General features: G+C 42.5%; 1 protein-coding gene across 1 annotated transcript in view; it reads left to right on the top strand.

Moving 5' to 3' along the window:
• The window catches only part of ubxn4 (UBX domain protein 4), a 30,687-nt gene extending 9,851 nt beyond the window's left edge, over positions 1–20,836 (top strand). The window contains exons 7-13 of the mRNA XM_034086963.2: positions 2,187–2,241; positions 3,250–3,414; positions 8,783–8,910; positions 9,887–9,989; positions 19,461–19,592; positions 19,796–20,001; positions 20,371–20,836. Coding sequence (XP_033942854.1) covers positions 2,187–2,241; positions 3,250–3,414; positions 8,783–8,910; positions 9,887–9,989; positions 19,461–19,592; positions 19,796–20,001; positions 20,371–20,509 — 928 coding nt within the window. The 3' untranslated portion in view covers positions 20,510–20,836. The remainder of the gene's footprint in view (positions 1–2,186; positions 2,242–3,249; positions 3,415–8,782; positions 8,911–9,886; positions 9,990–19,460; positions 19,593–19,795; positions 20,002–20,370) is intronic.
• Positions 20,837–21,490: the final 654 nt, after the last annotated feature.

The following is a 21,490-nucleotide window of genomic DNA, read 5'->3' as shown; positions in this document are numbered from 1 at the left end:
TATTTCGCGGTATTCGAAATCATCTACGCAGCTCACGACGTAACTAGGAGTCTAGTGGACGGTATCAGTACTACAAGTAAAACCATTTTTTATTTATTAATTACGTTGTTTATAAATTAATCTGAGGGCCGCAAAAAGAGGAAGTGGGGGCCGCATGCGGCCCGCGGGCCGCCATTTGCCCATCCCTGCATTAGACCAATCACTACCCTCTCAAATGGAAATATGTGTTTACATAAATGGTGACCACACCGTTTGAGACCCACTGAGAACTTAGACTAAGTTAACTATCTAAACACTCAGAGAGTCCTTTACCTCATCTGAGCTGAGGTTATCCCGAGCTTGAATGACACACAGAGACCAATCAAGGGCTTTGATTTATGATCTGTCTGACAGTGGCCATGTCGGCAGGCCACATCGTGTGGACAGCCAGTCACCCTGTGTGAGGCAGGCCACTTAACAGGCCAGAAGGAGGCGAGATCAGTGCAAGGGAGCTAGGGATCATTGTCCACAAGTTAATCGATCGCAGATGGCATCGTGGTCACGGACGAATACAAAAAATATATATAAAAAAAAAAATTATTATAAAAATAAAAAAAACCTAAATGGGTCGCGAAATATACTTGGGCGGCCGTTAATATACCTGGGCGGCCCGCCCAAGGTGTGTGTGTGTGTGTGTGTGTGTGTGTGTGTGTGTGTGTGTGTGTGTGTGTGTGTGTGTGTGTGTGTGTGTGTGTGTGTGTGTGTGTGTGTGTGTGTGTGTGTGTGTGTGTGTGTGTGTGTGTGTGTGTGTGTGTGTGTGTGTGTGTGTGTGTGTGTGTGTGTGTGTGTGTGTGTGTGTGTGTGTGTGTGTGTGTGTGTGTGTGTGTGTGTGTGGTTGCGTGTGTGTGTGGACGCTGCAATCATGTTGCACTGAGTGTGCTGACTTCTCCTACAATGTCCGGCTTCCTGCATAAAGTCAAGTGCTCGGCGCAGTTGTCGGCGAAATGTCGCTCCTCTGTTTTCATTTAAACAGCTCCTTATATCCGTTAGCGCAGCTAGCTAGCACCAGATGCTAACAACAATACACGTAAGGTCTCTCTCTCGCTCTCTCGCACCACACGTACACACACCCTCCCGGCCCTCCAGATGGCCAGTCGGTGCCTGCCGGTGAGCGTGGAAGTGTGGTCTGCCACAAGCGGGCGGCAGGAGCGGGGCTGTCAGCATCAGCTTGTAGATGGTATTTTAAACTCAATGCGCTCTGAAACTACGGGGCGGCCGAGGAAGAAAAATACACATGCGTTAAAATAATTAGTGACGTTTAAAAAAAAAAACGTTTGCGTTAACTTGACAGCCCTAATTATCATATATTCATACATTTTATTAAACTATTATACTTAAACTTTAGGTTGCTCTTCTGTTTTTTGGAGTCCAGACTTGTGGGAGTCAGTTAAAGATGCCGGTTGAGTTGGGCAGAACTGATGAACAGAGATTTGTGTTATCCAGTCGATTGCTTGAAAAAATTATTTTCCAACACCAATTGCATGCGCATCCGCACGTCCCATCCGCTCTAAACATGCTGTGAAGTGCTGGAATTTACTATAACTCACAGTGACATTTGTTCTCTGCTTTTAACCCATCCTAGTACTAGGAGCAGTGGGCTATTGTACAGCGCCCGGTGAGCAATGGGGAGTGGGGGGTTGTCCGGTGCCTTGTTCAAGGGCACCACGGCATGGCCCAGGAGGTGAACTGGGACCTCTCCAAGTACCTGTCCACACTCCATATTTAGGTCTGTTCGGGCACTTGAACCAGCGACCCTACGGCTCACATTCCGAGCCCCTACGGACTGAGCCACTGCCGGACAGTGTAGCTGTAAACAAGTATATGTACTACTGTATAGATGATAGTTAAAAAAAAAAAATCTAAAAGGTTTAAACAAAAAATTAACATTAGCTTCACAAAGGAGATATTTTCCTGAAAGCTTATATTTTAATCAAATGAAAGTTTTCAATAAATTGAATTGTCCAAATCCAATTGTTTTCAACTCATAATAGTTAAATCCTCATATATGTAACCTGAAATGTAACCAACCATCAGTCTCGTCAACAAGCCAAAAATCTTTTAACTGCTTGCATCGTAATGAATTTTAACAGAAAGGACTCAATGCCATGCACTGTCATGTCATATTTGACTTTATATTGTCCTGTCAGGTTAACCAAGAAACTGGAAGAGAGACGAGAGAACACGAAGAGAGGAGAAGAAGAGGTAAGGAGAATAGCCAGTTAAGATCTCTATATAGTGCATTTCTTTCATGTGTCATGTACTCTTAATAAATGAAATATGAATAATATGTGTCGTTGGCCACACATTAGATTTGTCTTAAAGCTGAAGAGTGCTCATTTGTTTTCCTCAATTTTCCAAGTTAAGCTGACTGGCTCCACAACCCACTGGAAATGTAGCACCAAAGTTCTCGTGCTTCATCATAGTGTCAACCGTTTAAAAAAAAATTATTTTAGGAAATCAGTCATAGTATAGAAAACACACGACTATATTCTTTAGTCTGAGTAAAATAAACTTTCCTTTTTTATGTTAACAGACCAGTGGGATATGCAGCTACATTTATCACAGTCCATGAAACATCCGACATCATAGCAGTACTCTGAATGTCTTTGCAAATGAAATAAAAATCTAAACTACTTTTTAAAAAACAACTGTCTTTTTTAGAATAATTTAAATTCCGAAAAGACAAAATATCACAATATTAATAATAGATATTTCTCTAACCCCAATTCTGTTGCTTTCACTATACTGCTCACATGCAAGAAATGATTTGCAAAAAAATGACGGGTGAAGTATTTCCCACTTTCTTTTATTGAACAAGTATAGCATAAACTGAAAACAAAAAGCACCTATAAAAAAAAAGAGAAAATAACGGTTTTTCCACTGATACTCTCTTTTAACTACAAACACCCCTGATCATTTTCACTTAGGTCTTTGTTCTATGTTACAACAGAACAATTTGCTAATTTAGTCTCTGCTCCAATCATTCCAAGTCCATCCACAATGGCTCTCCCTCTTGCTCAACCACACACTCCCTAAGCAAACTGTGCACTGTGTGCATAGCAAGATGTTTCCCAAAGAATCAACTTTTTAAAAAACAACAACTTTGCTTCAGGTTTGTGCACACCTGGATACAAACATGAGCATGTGACTACATAATCATTATAGCTATGACTACGCCCCTAACCTGCTTGTGTGTTCCCTGGGATTCAGAATGAGATTAAGAAGGAAATGGAACGGCGGAAGATGGGGAAAGACGTGCTGGACTTAAAGAAGCAACAGGAAGAGGAGAAGACCAAGCGACTCCTGAAGGAGAGGAACAGAGAAAAGGCTGAGGAGAAGGCAGCCAGGGATCGGGTCAGACAGCAGATTGCCTTGGTAAGTTCATCGTTCTTTCTCTTCTCTTCCCTACCTGCAGATGACATCACAGTTTGCAGGATTACATTGAGAAATGAAAACCAGTTATCAAGGTTCAATATGGCAGCATATAAGAAATGACATTCTAAGATCCTTCTTTGTAAACCAGAGTGGACGGTACTGGAAGCCCATGTTCTTCTCAAGCTCTGTTCGAGACCACACAAAAACACACGCATATAAAGTCAGACTAACCAGCATACTGTTTATTTACCTCATTTTGCTATTATTGACCGTTTTGAAGAGCAGCACACTGCGTCAGAGTCAGGGTGACGTGCGCCCTCTTACTCTCGCCGTGCGCCCTCTTACTCTCGCCGTGCGCCCTCTTACTCTCGCCGTGCGCCCTCATACCAAAATGCAGATTTTCCCCATAAAATGTTAAAGTGACGCCAGAAAACTTTTTCTTTTCCTCAAAAACGGTATAATTTGCTCCAAAAATATGAAAATGGTGTCAAATAGATCGTCAGACGGCAGACACAGCTTTGGTTTTACGGAGCTCTGACGTCACGTTGTTGTTCACATCCGTGGCGCCATCTTGTATACCTTTGTCATGTTCTCGCTAGAATTAATATATCTTATATACAAGATCAGCGCCACAGTATTGCCCTCATACTATATTTTTCTAGAAAAACCCCTGAGCGTCAGACGTTTTCCCGTTTTCTTTTTGTAGCAGCTATCCAGTGTATTCAATACAAAAAACATTCACTTATGGTTTCAGGTTCACGTTATTTATTTGTATCCATTGGCAGATTTGGTGTGCAGGTAAAAGACATGGGGATCCGTTATGACACGCATTCCAAAACAACATAGACAACAAACGCATCTCCAAAAGTTCCCCCTGCTCCATCCCATCGAAGAACAATGAAAACATTGATGGGGATGGAGATTTGCATCAGCTGCTTGTTTGACAGTCAGACCGTGAGTTACTGCTTTCCAGCGTGCGGGGCAAGTCAACTGTCGGCTAAACGCCGGTGCAGAGTTTTGTAAGGATTCAATTACATTTGGGAGCCAGACAGAGGAGTATTTTATATATTTATCCGTCAAAATGTTTACGGTTAATACAAAGAAACAGAGGGGGAGCTACTGAAGGTACAAACAAATAAAAAAATACAATAATAAATACATTTTCAATGTCAAACGTCTGATTTTTAACACAAATGATAATCTAAACATCAAACTAATCATATCAATAGGGATGGGTATCGTTTGAAATGTATCGATTCCGGTTCTGCTTATCGATTCCGGTTCTGCTTATCGATTCCGGTTCTGCTTATCGATTCCGGTTCTGCTTATCGATTCCGGTTCTTATCGATTCCCCGTTTCGATTCCAAAATTGTAAAAGAAAGAGGTCAAACGTTTAGACAACAAAAATATCTTTATTCTTTTAAGTTTTAACTGACATTTTTACAAATAAAAAATATACATGCAATACAAATGTATTGCACAATAGCTGTGCTTTATTTTAACCGAGCTGTGCCTGTGGCAAGCTATTAACAGGCTTTACACTGTGCCTTGTCTTTTTCTTTCTTAGTGTAGTGGAGCCTCACTTTAGAGCGTTTACCGCGACCCATCTTTGGTGTTATGAAGTGACTGAGCTCGTGAACTGTCTACGGGAGAGCGGGGGGAGCCTCGCTGCGGGGCAACTGTGGACCTCTGTCGCCTGTCAGCGCAACTTACATGATGCCGTTTAAAAAAATGAAGGGTGGTGCCGGCCATCAACGGCTTGCTAACGACCCGCTGACGACCGGCCGTTCTGTGATTCTCCAGAACACACAGATGGCCAGTCCACTATGTATTCCACCGGGTCACCGCAGCGCAGACGGATCCGGTTAGACACACCAGTGAATAAATGTGTAGGAAAATGATGTATACACTAGGGGTGCAACAACTAATCGACTTAATCGATTAAAATCGATTACCAAATTAGTTGCCAACTAATTCAGTCGTCGATTCGTTGGTGACGTCATCACGTGTGTTTTACACCCCGTTAAGCTCTAACTTTATTGGTCTTTGTATCGGTACTGGAGACATTTAAAAAATATATGTCATGTATTATTGCTACAAAGACATTATATCGCAGTCTTAGTGTCGCCAACTCGTTTCTAATATGCAAAAAGACAAACAAATGCGTCTATGATGTATTTTCGATCTTTCTCTCCCCCGCCTGCTTGCGAGGGGGCGGGGCAGTTTACACACGGGCAGCTGCAACATGCAGCAACACACACACGTGGGAGATGGCGGAGAGAACGCGCTCCGAGGTGGTTAAACGTTACCCGTCTCGATGTGGAGAATGCTCGTTGCCAAAAGTGGAATAAGAGTTTAGCATGTAAGGGCGGTAACACAAGCAATGTGTCTAAACATTTAGCAAAAGTGCTCCACATCCAGACGGAGGAATGCACCGGGTTCGACTGTCTTTCTAGTAGCTCTGTAGCCCCGTCCACGAGTAACGTTTCCACGTCAGGTGTTATGTATGCTAGCAGCAACACACGGAGCTAACTAAATTATACAAACATAATGATTAGAGGTAACAGAGTTATTTGCGGACTTTTGGTGACAGAGCCTTCAGTGTGGCATCCCCCACCCTCTGGAACTCTCTCCCCCCCGAAATCCGCAGCGCCCCAACCCTGGACATTTTCAAAAAAGCCCTCAAAACGCACCTTTTTACCAAGGCTTTCCCCACTGTATAGTTAGTTTTAATAGGTGTATTTGTCCGCCCCCTTAACCTGTCTGCCTTTTTCCCCCTACCCGACTTGTAAAGCGACCTTGGGTTTCCTGAAAGGCGCTATAAAAACATTATATATTATTATTATTTAGTTTGTTAAAGTTTCAGCTATTCTGTTTACAGTTCTGTCATCAGATTATTTAATACGATTTGTTATTTGTTATTGTTAAATATTATTTATTTAATTTGAATAAAAAGCAATGTTAGTTTTGTTCACAATTTAAGTTATTTCAATAATATATGTATTTTGGAATCAAGTATTCATCTTTATTGTCTTCATTGTTAGTAAATAGCTTGATGGAAAGCAGGTGTGTAGTCGGGGAGGGTGCACAGCTGATTGCAGCAGGTGAGTGGAGGTTGAGCCAGGAGTGACAGCCACCACGCCCACACAAACAACACAGACAGGGAGAAACAAACAAACACAACGGAGACGGCTGGAGCAGTACAGCCACCACACAGCGTTACCTAATGCAACTCCACACTACGTCTTACGGTGCTGTGTACCGGGAGGGAGAGGGAGAGGGAGAGGGAGAGGGAGAGGGAGAGGGAGAGAGAGAGGGAGAGAGAGAGAGAGAGAGAGAGAGAGAGAGAGAGAGAGAGAGAGAGAGAGAGAGAGAGAGAGGAGAGAGAGAGAGAGAGAGAGAGAGAGAGAGAGAGAGAGAGAGAGAGAGAGAGAGAGAGAGAGAGAGAGAGAGATGTAATATGGTTTCCTGATAAACGTTTTGTTTGATCGGCTTCAGCTGTGGAGAGTATGTGCTGCAGGGAGGTGGATGCACCTCGCACAACACACCCAGGAACGAAAGCTCGCTCCGGTCCTTTTCCTGTTAGGGAAACTGTGGACTCGATGTCCTGACAACCTGCACAAACTCCAGCTCACCATGGTTACAGATGGTGAAATGCAATGTAAAATTACCGGAAAAATCCCAGCTCACTAAATCACAACCGCTCTAACCAACTACAAACTGCTACCGCAGATTGGGCAGAGAACGAGTCTGAGAAAGTTGCTCCCCCATGTGACGTAATATGACGTTAAAAAAAGCAGTTTTTAGTAGCAGAGCTCAAAACGGCTCCTTTCCCTCTGAATTCCTTATGTCTTGTAAAAAATATCAAATCCTGCATTAACATTTTTCATTGTAATTTTCAGGCAAGGTTAAGCATAAATGTAGTAAAAAAAAACAACTGCAAATTGCTCTTTAAGCAAAACCGAAATTGTGTATTTTGTATGGGTACCCGGTACCCGGCATTTTCTTATCGGTTCTCATCTGGAACCGAGTTTCGGTTCCCAACTTAGACCCTCCAGAAAAACACGATTCTGCGATCGCAGAAATTACCGCATAATCAGCAAAATGGCGCATATTTTTAAAAAGCCGCATATTTATCAAAAGGCCGCATAATCCCCGCATTTTTCCACACAAAGTTGAGGGAAAAAAAAGTGAACTCGTCTTGATGATGCGCGACGTCATCAGCTCGCGCATCACAGAAGGTAAACAACACCGTAGAGTGAACGTGTGGAGCTCACACGAGAGTTTCTCTTCACCATGAAAAAATCTAATCAATCTCATTTACCGACGAACATTTCTTCTAAAGACCGGGCAAAGCAGTACCCCGATGTCTGTGGGGAAACTATTCTGCACCCCGTGCAACTGTGTTGGAACATAAGAGAACATCGACGGTGACGACCCACTTTGATTCATTCAAACATTCGAACATGCTTTCTGCTGCTGCGGACAAGAAAGCCAAACAACTCACGTTCACCGAGGCATCGACCTCCAAAACCCTTTCGAGGGCTACAAGAAACGAAGTGAGTAGCCTACAAGATTGAAGCTGGTCAGATAACGAACGAGTAAATGAAAACAGAATTGTGTGTGTGTGTGTGTGTGTGTGTGTGTGTGTGTGTGTGTGTGTGTGTGTGTGTGTGTGTGTGTGTGTGTGTGTGTGTGTGTGTGTGTGTGTGTGTGTGTGTGTGTGTGTGTGTGTGTGTGTGTGTGTGGTGTGTGTGTGTGTGTGTGTGTGTGTGTGTGTGTGTGTGTGTGTGTGTGTGTGTGTGTGTGTGTGTGTGTGTGTGTGTGTGTGTGTGTGTGTGTGTGTGTGTGTGTGTGTGTGTGTGTGTGTGTGTGTGTGTGTGTGTGTGTGTGTGTGTGTGTGTGTGTGTGTGTGTGTGTGTGTGTGTGTGTGTGTGTGTGTGATTAAAATAGCCCAATTGCTTTTACAATAAATAAACATTGAATGTGTTTAATTGAATAGTAAAGGGGTTTAACGTTAGTGGCAGGTTGTGTGTGAGAGAGAATAAATAAATAAAAAAGCCCAATATTTACTTTTTCCGCATATTTCGCAACTTTCCGCAATTTCACCGCATAAAATCACATAATCGCATGTTTGGTTGCATAATCAAGGATTTTACCCCGCATAATCTAGGATTTTTGCCCGCGTTTTTCTGGAGGGTCTACCAACCCTACACATCACAGACCCATGTCCCATGCATGCGCACTAGGAAAAAAACGTACAATCTACATAAACGTGCTGGCAGGTTATTTTCTCTCTCATAACAATATGTTATTGTTGGAAACAATGCACACATACGGTTACATTCCAGCTATGTCCACTCTGCAGGACCGAGCTGACAGAGCAGCCCGCTATGCCAAAACCCAGGAGGAGGAGAGCAGCACCAAGCAGAACCTCCTGCAGGCCCAGCAGGCAGAACAGGATGCCAGGAAGGAGGCCTTCGTCAGGGAGAGGAGGTAAAGAGATGGAGACAAAGGAGGGATACATCCACACACTTTAAACCTTGTCACAGCACAAATTGACCCAGAACAAGTTATCATCCTGAAGTGACCATATCACACATAACACAACTAAAAACAACACTTTTGATGCCTTTTTCCCATATTATTGTTGTTTTTGCCCAGCAGGTGTGTCCTCTGCATATACATTGGGCATTTCTGTCTTTGCATACTAACCGATACCGACCGCTGTTTATTTCTTTTTTGGTTGAAATCCAATTTGCCAGAAACACCTCAAAACACATTTTCTTTTCTCTCTCACTGGGGGCCTGCTTCACCCAGAGGAGTTGGGTAAATACAAATAATGTGGAGTTGTAAATACTTCACATTGCGCAAAAACAATGCCATGTGTAGTGCTCACAATGAAATGAGTAAGGGTACTTTACTCTTACCGCCCCTCTTACTGTTCTGCTGTGCGGTTCCTGTTAAACCAGGTTAAGTGGAAGCATTTCCAAATCTGAATCTGAAATCAAGGAGCCAGGCTATTTAATTGAAAAACACTCTTGAACAAAAATACAAAACAAATGTGAATACCTCCAGATTTAGACCCTGTGCTTCAATGGGATTGACTAGTTCTCGTTTCAGCTCTACGTCAGTCTGAATGTTACAGTGACTCAGTGTCGAAAAATGTTGAAAACATGTTTTCTACACAGTTTTAATGTGTGTGTGTGTGTGTGTGTGTGTGTGTGTGTGTGTGTGTGTGTGTGTGTGTGTGTGTGTGTGTGTGTGTGTGTGTGTGTGTGTGTGTGTGTGTGTGTGTGTGTGTGTGTGTGTGTGTGTGTGTGTGTGTGTGTGTGTGTGTGTGTGTGTGTGTGTGTGTGTGTGTGTGTGTGTGTGTGTGTGTGTGTGTGTGTGTGTGTGTGTGTGTGTGTGTGTGTGTGTGTGTGTGTGTGTGTGTGTGTGTGTGTGTGTGTGTGTGTGTGTGTGTGTTCAGTACCAGAGCGAGGATCCAGTTCAGGCTCCCTGACGGCTCGTCCATCAGCAGCCAGTTTCCCTCTCAGAGCAGACTGCAGGAGGCCATGCTCTTTGCGGCTCAGGTCTGTCGCTGCGCTTCCACTTGTCTTGTTCCATAGTTGTTACAACAGGTGAAATGAAATTGTAATACACATATAAGCAGCCATAGTTGATTGAATGTCTGCATACAGTTTTAAACAACCTGTCAAGATTAGGTCGACTAGCATGCTATAGCTAATAGAGAAACATGCTGAAGTGATGCCAGATAACCAGGGGCGCCGCCAGGGATTTTGGGTCCCATGAAAATATATCACATTGGGCCCCACCACTAGGCCCAGGCCACGCCAACCAAGCACAATCCTGTAACCACACCTCCACACTATCTTGTAGTCCAATACTAACTGCACAATATTTACTGACACTGAGCGGTGAACATATAACACTGTGCAGACGTGCCACATTCTGCTGCAGTAGAATTCACTATTTGATATAACACTAACATTCCTGACAATAGATCTCAATCGTCATCTTTTATGGAGTACATGCCTTTTAATAACATTTTTTAAAATAAAGTGAACATTAACACCAATATTATCATTTATAAAATGCTATAACAAACAAAATAACATAAGCAGTAGATTTTTTTAATTAAATATACCAACTACAAAATAAGCGGGTATTAAAGTGTAAAGAACAACAAAATGGAAGTGAAAAGGCCTGATGGTGGTGCTAAATCAGAGCCTGTTCTCAGTCTTTTTCTCATCATGCATCTTCTGTGTAGTGATCCAATATCGTTACCATAGCCTTGCCCTTTAACAGTTATCACGAGCCCTGGCTCAGCCTTACTCACCAAGAGCGCAGCGCCTAACCTTCTTACCGGCAAAGTCACTGATCAAGTCCTTGAAGTCCAGCTTTCTAGCCAACTGGCTTTCAATGGACAGCATGGCAAGACTGCAAAGCATTATGGGGGGGACAGGGCTGCGGAGCCTAAAGATGGATCTGTTGGTCCTGGCACCGGGGGGAAGGACAACTGGTTTAGTATGAATAGCTGCTAAAATGTACCTGCATTTATTAAATGTCAGCTAAAAGAGGAGTGAAATGAAAAAGCTCTGAATTTTCTGTGAAGATATTAACAGATCTTAAAGGCAGAGGTGGGACCAAGTCATTGTTTTGCAAGTCCGAGTCAAGTCTCAAGTCTTTGCGCTCAAGTCCGAGTCAAGTCTCGAGTCAGGATGGGCAAGTTCAAGTCAAGTCCAAGTCCTAAACTTTGCAAAACGAGTCTTAAACAAGTCATTATGTGCTTTTCACCAAATGTAATGACATCGATCAATAGAATAATACTTCATAATCAAACTGCTCTTTATTAGTTACATTCATAATTTAATAATCAATTTTCTCTCTGCTGGTGAAGTAACATGTTTTTCTTCTATTTTAAGAGGGAACAGTAAGGTAAAGCGACCGTGACGGTTTGATTCAGAAGGAGTTTAATTGATAAGATCCCTGATGTTGAGGAAACCAGAATGTTTATTTCCACTGTGTACAACATGTTGTAAGCGACCCACAATCTATCTATCTGTATGCCAGGGATAATGTGCAGCGAGGCCGGCTCTATGGGGAAGAGAACACCTGCATCTAGATCCCTCTGCAGGTGGTACTTGTAGTCAAATACATAGAGAGATTACAGGGAATTTTGTGTTAAATTACTTCTCAGATCACCTTTTAGTTCAAACATGTTTATTAAAAGACAATGAGAAAAAGTATGTGTGCCAAAATGATGTGACTTGAGTTGTAGTACCACTGTTGGCCACTACGGTCATTCAAAATGAGTGTATTGTGTTAAAAACGGCTATGACATTAGCTATCTGACAAATTGCTCCCGTGTACCTTTGCTTCAATAATTTAATATTTATTTGGGCTTTGTTAGCTTGTGAATCGATACTGCAGGTGGTATCTCCTCAAGGTATTAATGCAAGAGTCTGTATCAAGGGAATGTGCCACCTCCAGGTGTACTGCACGGCTGGTCAGACAAGTGAAAACCACTCCATACCTCTTTAGAAGGCTTCTTCCTCTTGTCACTTCTATGGGGCCAAAATGATCAACTCCCACTGTAGTAAAATGAGCCTTGTCTGGCACAACTCTCTCTTCAGGCAGGTCTGCCATCTTCTGTTCCCCAAGTGTTCCTCTGTGCCGTCGACACACCATGCATTCTGTAATGGTCTTTCTTGCAGCTGAATTGGCATTAATGATCCAGTACCTCTGTCGAAGTCTGTACAGCATGTGGTTCCTCCCAGCGTGTCCTAGTTGTTGATGGATATGACGTCAAAGGAGCTGGGAGACATGCAGGTCTTTGGAAAGAATAACAGGATGCTTTGTTTCTAATGGGAATGCAGACTTGTGCAAACGACCACCACTCTGAGAATGTCTTCCTCCAGTATGGGGTCTAGCTTGTACAGTGGACCGTCCTTGGAGACAATATTTGAGGGAGGCAATTTCACTTTTGAACCTGTGTTTCGGAACAAAATGAATGATTGCCTTCTCTGCTTCATCACAATCTTCTGGAGTCAAATGTTTTCCACCGAGTGCGGTTTGTTGTGACAACAGAGCAGCCAGTCTTAACTCTGCCGTTACTTCCACTCCGAAGTGGTCCATGAATGACCCAGCCGAGTCTTGCTCTGACTGCGTAGGGGCCTTCGTCTTGGCTGTTGATCCCATGGTTCCATCACTTTTGCTGCATCAGTTCCGATGAGCAAATCCACATCTGCATTCATGTCGTGCAGCTTTATGTTACTCAAGTACGGCCATTTGCCCACATCATCCTGTCGTGGGATGTTCACACGTGACTCTGGCATAACTCTTTGGGTCAAGACATTGGGCAATTCCATAAAATCATCTGTATCCATGCCAGACACTTCCAAGTGAGACAATACATTGGTACTCACCATTTTCTTTTGCCCCATTGTTTGCAATAGAATACTGGCTGGCTGGCCACTTAGCCCCAATCTCTTTGCACGGCTATGAGTGCAGAAGGTACCGGAACTCCCGGGATCTAAACATGCACAGGTCTGTACACCTCTGTCACTCTTTGGCTTTTCACTTGAACTGCAACAATGGAAAACACAGCATTGCACTCATCCCCGGCCCCTCCCCCCCCCTACATGTCTGAGACTGACCAGATGTTACACTCAGAGCTCACAGGTTCTTGTGCTTCATTAAAGGTGTACTTATACCCTTCTGCTCAATGTGAAGGACTGAAGGATGCTTTTGCTGACACACACTGCAATCCAATCGACTCCTGCAGTCTTTGCTCCTTTATGAAATGTATCTCGTCCTTTTGTGTCTTTATCTTAAACTGTGAGCATCTTTCAAGCGAGTGGCTGGTTTGTTGGCAGAATAAACAGCATTTGTTGTGACTTTGGGCAGAAAAGGACTTGATCTTATTATCCATGTAGCCTTTGTTTCTTTCTTTCATTGCAGTGACACCGGGGGCAAAGTGTTTCCTATGCCTTGGTTCACGGACCGTGGGGCGTTTGTTGCAGCTGGTACATTTTGAGTCCTGAATATTTCCAAACACTGGGTCGGAGGTCATTCTAACTTGTTTTTCAACAACGCTCACAAGGTCAATGAATAGAGCTCTGCAACCACGTCTCTCCTGCAAAGCACATGCACAGCTCCTCCACTTCTCCCTCACCATGTAGGAAGCTGCATCGTGATGTTTCTGTGCTTTGATGGCATGTCCAACTCATGCATGTGCATGAGTCGCTGTGTTACATTTGAGCATTCCCGTGAGAACAGAGAAAAGGATTTCAGTGATTTGACATCTTCTGCTTTAACCAGAGGCCGGCTATCAATGTGTCCATGGAAGCAGAAGCCATTTTGTGTTCATTTCCAAAATGTTCAGCAAGCAGGGATTTGGCTCGTTGGTATCCTTGAACAGAGGGGAGGTGCTGACAGCTGTTCACCAGGCCTCTTGGTTGCCCCTGGTGAACTGCTCCAAGAAATGTAAACAATCACTTGCATTATCAGTTTTAACCTCAACACAATGTTCAAAGGATCTGATGAAAGAATGATACTGAAGAGGATCACCATCGAATGTGGGTATATGTCCCACTGGTAGGGAGGATGCTAAATGTTGCTGTACTAACATTGTAGTGATGTCAGTTTGGCGTTGCATGATATTCACAATGTCAGTTTGGGTGTCATTATTACATGTGATATTCAAGGAGGATGCTCGTCCTGTCTGTTGAGCATCCTGAACCACCTGTGTTGGTGCTTGAGTGTACAGTGGTCTGAGGTCCGTCTGTAACACTGCCATCTGTTTAGGCCTGACCGTTTGTGATGTGTCTTTAAACCTGATGGTCTGTGAGGTTTCTTTGGTCTTACAGTGACAGCCTGGGCATCAGGGTGACATTCATTTTGCATGTTATCTTTGTCATTTCTCTGTGGGACAAACTGATTAGCCTGAGGATTGAGTTGCCTTGAACTCCGAGCCTTGTTCCTTTCCAGATAAGAGTTCATTCCATCCCTTTTGGAGCTGCATTTTGAGCTAGGTTCCAGAACATTGATTTTGGCATTAGTTGCAGCTAGCTCGGTCTCCAGAGGAGCTAACTGTTCCTTTTCTTTTCTTAGTTCCTCCTTTTCTTTTCTTAGTTCCTCCTCCTTTGCTTCCAACTGATGTTTCCTTTTTAAAGCCTTCATGCGCTCCACAATTACCGCTTCATCAGCCTCTGCTTTTAGCCTGGCAGATGCGGTGGAGAATGTTTTAGATACATCATTAGAGTGTGTTTTGTGTTGCCTTTCCTTTGGACCTGAAATGTTAGAGGCACTGTCCTCCGGATTGATATCATCAATAACAGCACTTTGTTTAGTTTGAGTCTCAACATCAGTTTCAACATCAACATTGCTAACATCATTGTCATTATTTTCCACTTCATTGTCAACATTGTCATTTGATTCCACATGAGGGTGCCCAGCAGCAGACAACCAGTCCTTTACAGACTCAGTGAAATTACAAAATGTCATCATTGTTGCATTGAAATATGTATTTTGCCTTTTGACCTCCTCCTCGGGCAAATGCATATCTATGAAAGTCTCATGCATGTCCTTAGCGTCCTCATAACACTTGATGAAGTTGCACAGACTTCACATTGTCAGTAGATTTTATCCAGACACGTATTGGTTCAATGTATTTCTTGGCCTGCTTGATTTTTGCCGATCTCTTTTCTTTTTTACGTTTCTATGTAAAACGCCTTTTGGGGTAAACTTGAGGCCCCGTTTTACAGAGGGCTCGGGCGGAGCAACATTCTCCACACTTGAAACATCTGAATCAACCACAGGCATTGTCTCGTTTGTCTCAACCAGCTGCTCCATATTGTCTGATTGAGTTCACACAGGCAATTATATTGACACTTCACGTCGGAGATTTATGAATAAATGTCTTTTCAAGTCTAACAACTCCCAATATTCTTCAACATGTAGCGAAACAGTAATTCAGTCACTCCAAATAAGTTTGCTTTTTTCCAATAAAGCTGACAGATTATCCTTCACATCAATGTTATGTTGTTGTGGAGTAGGTTTGTGCGGCGTCCATTTAAGCCGTGGGTGGTCCTCTGTTCTCCGATCGTGTCTTTAACAGGCAATTCAAAGTTTCACAAAGTCAATGAGCATTGTCTCAGATCTCCAGATCAAACGCTGATGCGCCGGCGTCCATGTTCCTTTGTCCTTTGATCAGCATGATCATCTCCGTTTGAGCGTGGTGGTGATTCCAGTCCAAACGTCCATGCAGTGCAAAAAATCCAAAAAAAAACAATAAAAGTGTCCGCTTCAATAAGGGAGGTTTTTTACTTTATGTAGTGGCTATTTGTCAACAACAATACAACTTCAAAAGGCCACTGAGGTACCAGGTATAGTGGATCTTACGCAGATCATGAGTTGATAATGAGTCCATTGTCCAGACAAGGCATCAACGTTTTTGTGGTATTTATTAGCTTCACCTTGGCAAGAACAATACAGCACAAGGTGTTGAAATGTTTTCTGAACTCAGCCCTGATACTGGTGAAAAGCCATAGACCTTCCCGGTGCCCACTGACTGCTGCTGTGCCCTGAGTGCCTTAAATAAACCCAGCTGTGTGCCCAAATTGACCCGTCACCTTCAAAATAAAAGCATTTTAGCTGGAACACAACTTAACTTAAATAATATGGCTGTAAATTAATTAATTCTACAAAACAAAAAATAACAAATAAATACATTAAATAAATGTGAAAAGTACTGAATAGCTTCCACAGTAAGAGCATGATGGTTTGTTTAATGCGCTGTTTTTGGATTACTATAATGAACATTAGGTGCATTCTTTATCATCATCATCATCATCATCATCATCATCATCATCATCATGTTAGTGATTAGTTTGTGTTTATTTGTTCAATACAGCCTTTTTGAGTTCCACAAATGCATTTTTGGTCGAAAAATCCAAAATTGATTCTCAAATGCCTGATCGAAAGTTGTCAATGTTACAGAGAGATTCTCAATTCCTTTTGTTTATTTGTAAATTAATTATAGTATTCTCAGATCTTTATTTGTATTTGTTTTGAACTGTTTATTTTCATTTTTACGAATCAAGACATAGGACTTTTCCATTCAAATGACAAATAATAATATGGTTAAACAGAATATGAAGTAAAGTAAAACAGTTACAAGTTAAAGTGGACCTATCATGCTATTTTTAGGCAATAGCATAGGTCTCAGATATATAAAAAACATGTCTATGAAGTGTTTTGCTCAAAATACCAAACAGATCACCCATTCTAGCCATGCCTCATATCCCTCTATTTCACTTCCTGTTTCAAAAGTGCTGATTTGGGGTATAAAGCTTAAAAAAAAAAAAAGAGAGGGCGCTGAGCTCATGAGGGAGATTCTACCGGCAGATTCTGCGGTGATGAAATGCCATTTCATAGATTATCAAGGATTATTTCTGAAACAGTATGGAGCTCAAAGGCTTTCTCTCTTGCCTGTTATACCACAAGGTGAGTTCCTTTTTATATCCTACTTCTTCACACCATAGACTGTATATATATAAAGTTTCACACACATGCTCTGTGCAGTACAGGTTAGCTCTGAGTGTTAGCGATGCTAATGTAAACATGCACCGACCATATAACGTCCAAAACAGTCGGGCATTGTTTCTGATAGGGCCGTGGGAGCCAGCTTACATTTCCGATATTACGTCATGTCGGACGCAAATCTGGATCAGCTCCGTTGTAGCCCTGTTTTTAGAGATTTGGGTACAGAGGAAAAAAGAGAGGGTTTTATTTTCTGACGCTGCGTGAGTTCCCCGACACACCAGGGACACATATTTATGTATAAAATACATCAAAATGTGCATTTTGCACGATAGGTCCCCTTTAAAATAAGGAAATAAATAAGATAATTATAAAAAATTAATGAATAATAGTAAAGTAAATAAAATCATTTTAAACGAGGAGTCACATCTTTAGCAGAGCAGGATCGGTTGGAAATATGTGTTTACATAAATTGTGATCAAAACGTTTGAGACCCACTGAGATAACTTAGACTAAAGTGAACTATCTAAACACTCAAGAGTCCTTTACCTCACTGAGCTGTAGTTATCAGCCTCAGTCTGACTGGAGAGGACTCTCCCTCCACATCATTGTAGAAACATCTATTATTATTCCCTCTCCATTATCTGCCACTAGAACTGCAATCTTTTTTTAAAAATGTGGGCATTCTTCATTTGGTGCATACACATTTAAGATAGTTATTTTTAGACCTGCTATCAATCTAATCACCTTAACACAACGACCCTCAATGTCCTGTAAGACTTTCTAATTGTTGTAGTATACTGATTTGTTAAATAAGATGGCTACTCCCCTTTTTTTTCTGTTCCCACATGATGCAATATATACCTTGTTAACCCACTCTCTCTTTAACTTTAAGTGCTCTATTTCGGTTCGGTGAGTTTCCTGAATCAGAGCTACAGAACATTCCAGCTTCTTTAATTGTCCCAAGATCTTTTTCCTCTTAATCGGGTTGTTAATTCCCCTTATATTGTAGCTAACAACATGTAGATAAGCCATAATATCTGCACTGCATTAGAATAGATAGCCCTGCCTTCTTAAAGACATCTGTCAAAGAAAAACCTTGCCTAAATCGCGGAAATAAACTGTCAGGAGAAAAGTAAAAATAACACTAACTAAAGCTGCAAGCAGCGTTGAACGACGCTCCGCGAGATGTTGTCCGCACGTCGACGTGTCTCGAGGACTCGGCCGTTGGCAAACGTGGGAAGTTTCAGGCCAATCGGACAATGTCTTTTAGTGCCTGCTAGAGAGGTGGTACTATCCTGGGGAGAAAAAAGTACCAATTTCGATTGGCTGGGCGAATTGCAAACCACGCCCCGTAGAACTCTGAAAGGTTTTGTGAAGCCGCCATTTTATTTGCTGGCATTAGCATCATTAGCATTAGCCCCGCGCACCAACGGAGAGAGAATAACTTATGGCAACACAAAAAAAAACATGGGAGCGGTGGAGTGATGAGGAGGTGTCGGCTGGGAATCCCAGCAGCTTCTACTGAAGCCAGTCCCCAACTCCGGGGACTTCCAGCTGGGAACTTCGGGTGGCAGTATACGCCGTGAAGTGGTTTGCGGCCTGCCAGTAAACCCAAAGCAGAAGAAGAAGAAGTGACGTCAGCGGCTTCATTTGCGTAATCTTCCCTCGTGGAACCTATTCCGGTGTGAACTGGTGCCGTTTGGACCATTTGCAGAGGAGTTACAACAACATCGTGTTTTATAGCGAGGGATGCGTTGCCATGGAAACGGCATATGATGACATCCCATAATTGACATAGAGCTGTTCAGGGCCGGACCATTCACCATTATCTGAAGTCTGGTGCCGTTTGGACGATTTTCCATTGAGTTATGACAACACCGTGTTTCGTGGGGGGGGATATGTTGCCATGGAAACGGCATATGATGACACCCCATAATTGACAGAGAGCTGTTGAGGGCTGGACCATCAGCCATCATCTGAAATCTGGTGCCGTTTGGACGATTTTCCATTGAATTACGACAACATCGTGTTTTATGGCGAGGGAAACGGCATATGATGACACCCCATAATGCACATAGAGCTGTTGAGGGCCGGACCATTAGCCATTATCTGAAGTCAGGTTCTGTTTTGACCATTTGCATTGGAGTTATGACAACATCATGTTTTTTGGGGAGGGGTGCGTTGCCATGGCAACGGCATATGATGAAACCTCATAATAACCTGTTCACCTGTGGAATGTTCCAAAAAGGAGTTTTTTCAGCATTCCTCAACTTTCGCAGTCTTTTGTTTCTATTTGCAAACAAAATAAAGTTTATCGCTTTTAACATTACATATCTTGTCTTTTTAGTGTTTACAATTGAATATAGGTCGAAAAGACTTTGCAAATCATTGTGTTTTTTTATTTACGTTTTACACAACATCCCGACTTCCTTGAAATGTGGGTCTGTACATTCACGTGAATCACTGTGAAATATTTGATGGTGTTCCTATTTCAGGAGGTGGGAAACCGTTACGGCAACTTCTCGCTCGCAACCATGTTCCCTCGGCGGGAGTTCACCAGCGAAGACCTGAATAAGACTTTTCTAGAGCTGGAGCTTACTCCAAGTGCGTCCATCGTGCTTCTGCCAGTGAGTACGCTCAGTGATGATCCACACAGTGCGCTCGGAACAGTCACTGTGATGTTGCACTGCTTTTAAAGGCATGATTCAACATTTGGGAAGTGATCTGATGTGTGTGTGGGTATCAGTGTCTCTGTGTGTGAAATGCAGAGCTCCAGTTAGAATGGGCTTCTCTCAGCCTCTGTTAAACCTGTTTGAACTATATGTTGCAGCAGTCATCCAGGCCTGCTAACACGGTGCTGCAGTCCTCAGGGGGCGGTGTCTGGGCCCTCCTGTGCACAATCCTCTACCCAGTGCTAGCTTTTGGGAGATTCCTCAGCTCCTTCCTGTTTGCAACCCCGCCCCCTCCAGGAGCAGCACAGAGAGACCCCGGCCCCCAGCCCAGCTCTTACTCTGCCGCTGCAGCAGCCTCTGACAGGTGAGCCATTCACTGCTTCATTTCACACAGATATATACGCATATGTACGATACAAAATGCCCCAAGCCTAAACTTCTCAGTCAGACAACATGTTGTTTAACTGCTTTACACAACCAACTAAACACACTCTTTTGTTTGATCAACACCAATACATTTCTTTCATGAACAAATTAAGATTGTGTGTGTGTGTGTGTGTGTGTGTGTGTGTGTGTGTGTGTGTGTGTGTGTGTGTGTGTGTGTGTGTGTGTGTGTGTGTGTGTGTGTGTGTGTGTGTGTGTGTGTGTGTGTGTGTGTGTGTGTGTGTGTGTGTGTGTGTGTGTGTGTGTGTGTGTGTGTGTGTGTGTGTGTGTGTGTGTGTGTGTGTCACAGAGAAACTCTCCCCAATCACACTGCGGAGAAGCGGCCCAAGGACTTCAGGAAAGACGGTAAGATCTGCAGGCTGAGGAACCAGGAGGACAGCGAGGACGAGAACAATACCTGGAACGGGAACTCCACCCAGCAGATGTAGCGCAGCAGCTGTTTGACTTCTTTAAATGTTGCTTTTGCACTTGGGGCTGATCTTTCTGTGCTCTCCCTGTGTCCCAGGCCTATGCCCTGACCCCCCAATAATAATCATCAGCAGAGTGTTTTTGTGTTGATGCTCACCTGGCTCAGGCTACAGCAGCCCCTTCCGGTTGTGAAAAGCGAACACACCAGAACATGTGAACTGAGCCAGCTTTCACATTATGTCATGGAGTGGAATGAAGACATGCTTATTTCAGATATATAACATATTTCCTCATTCAGCCTGCAAAAAATAAAATGAAAGCAGTCTGTTTTCCAATGATCCATTCAATTGTGTCTTGTTTTTTTTGTTAATAATAATTAAAGATTTATTTTGTTAGCGCTTTTACAGGTGCTCAAAGACGCTTTACAGATATAGTGAAAGGAACAACAAATAAATATATAGTTAAAGTCAAATAATACAAAAACAATCACACATTAAAAGCCAGATTGAAGAGGTGAGGTCAGTTAACAAGGTTAAAGATTATTATTTTACACGTGTGAACTTATCCAGGTCAACATGATGTCATCATCCAAACCTGTTGATTATTTGAACAGTTTGAGCTTATATATAGCATTGTTAGTAGATATTACAATTATTATTTATGGGAATAATTGATTTTCTTCCCAGTGCCTTATTTTCAATTTACCAGAATATTATATTTCGTTATAACCAGTGTTGGGCAAGTTACTTTAAAAAAGTAACTAGTAATAGTTATAGTTACTGCTCTCAAAAAAGTAACAAGTTACTTTATTAGTTACTAAATTATAAAAGCAACTAGTAACAAGTTACTTTACTTTAAAAATAATAACAATAAAAATACAAGTGTTTGTGTTGTTCTGTGGCACCGTAAGAGAAAAGACAACTCTCCATCATTGTGACAATTATCATTATGAAATGTAGTGGAACAATACAACACAAAAGATATATTTAGACATTTTGACA

The sequence above is a fragment of the Pseudochaenichthys georgianus genome, chromosome 7 (assembly GCF_902827115.2).
Source record: "Pseudochaenichthys georgianus chromosome 7, fPseGeo1.2, whole genome shotgun sequence".
Classification (NCBI taxonomy): domain Eukaryota; kingdom Metazoa; phylum Chordata; class Actinopteri; order Perciformes; family Channichthyidae; genus Pseudochaenichthys; species Pseudochaenichthys georgianus.
Note: the sequence above shows the minus strand (reverse complement) of the source record. Positions and strands in the feature narration are given on the sequence as shown.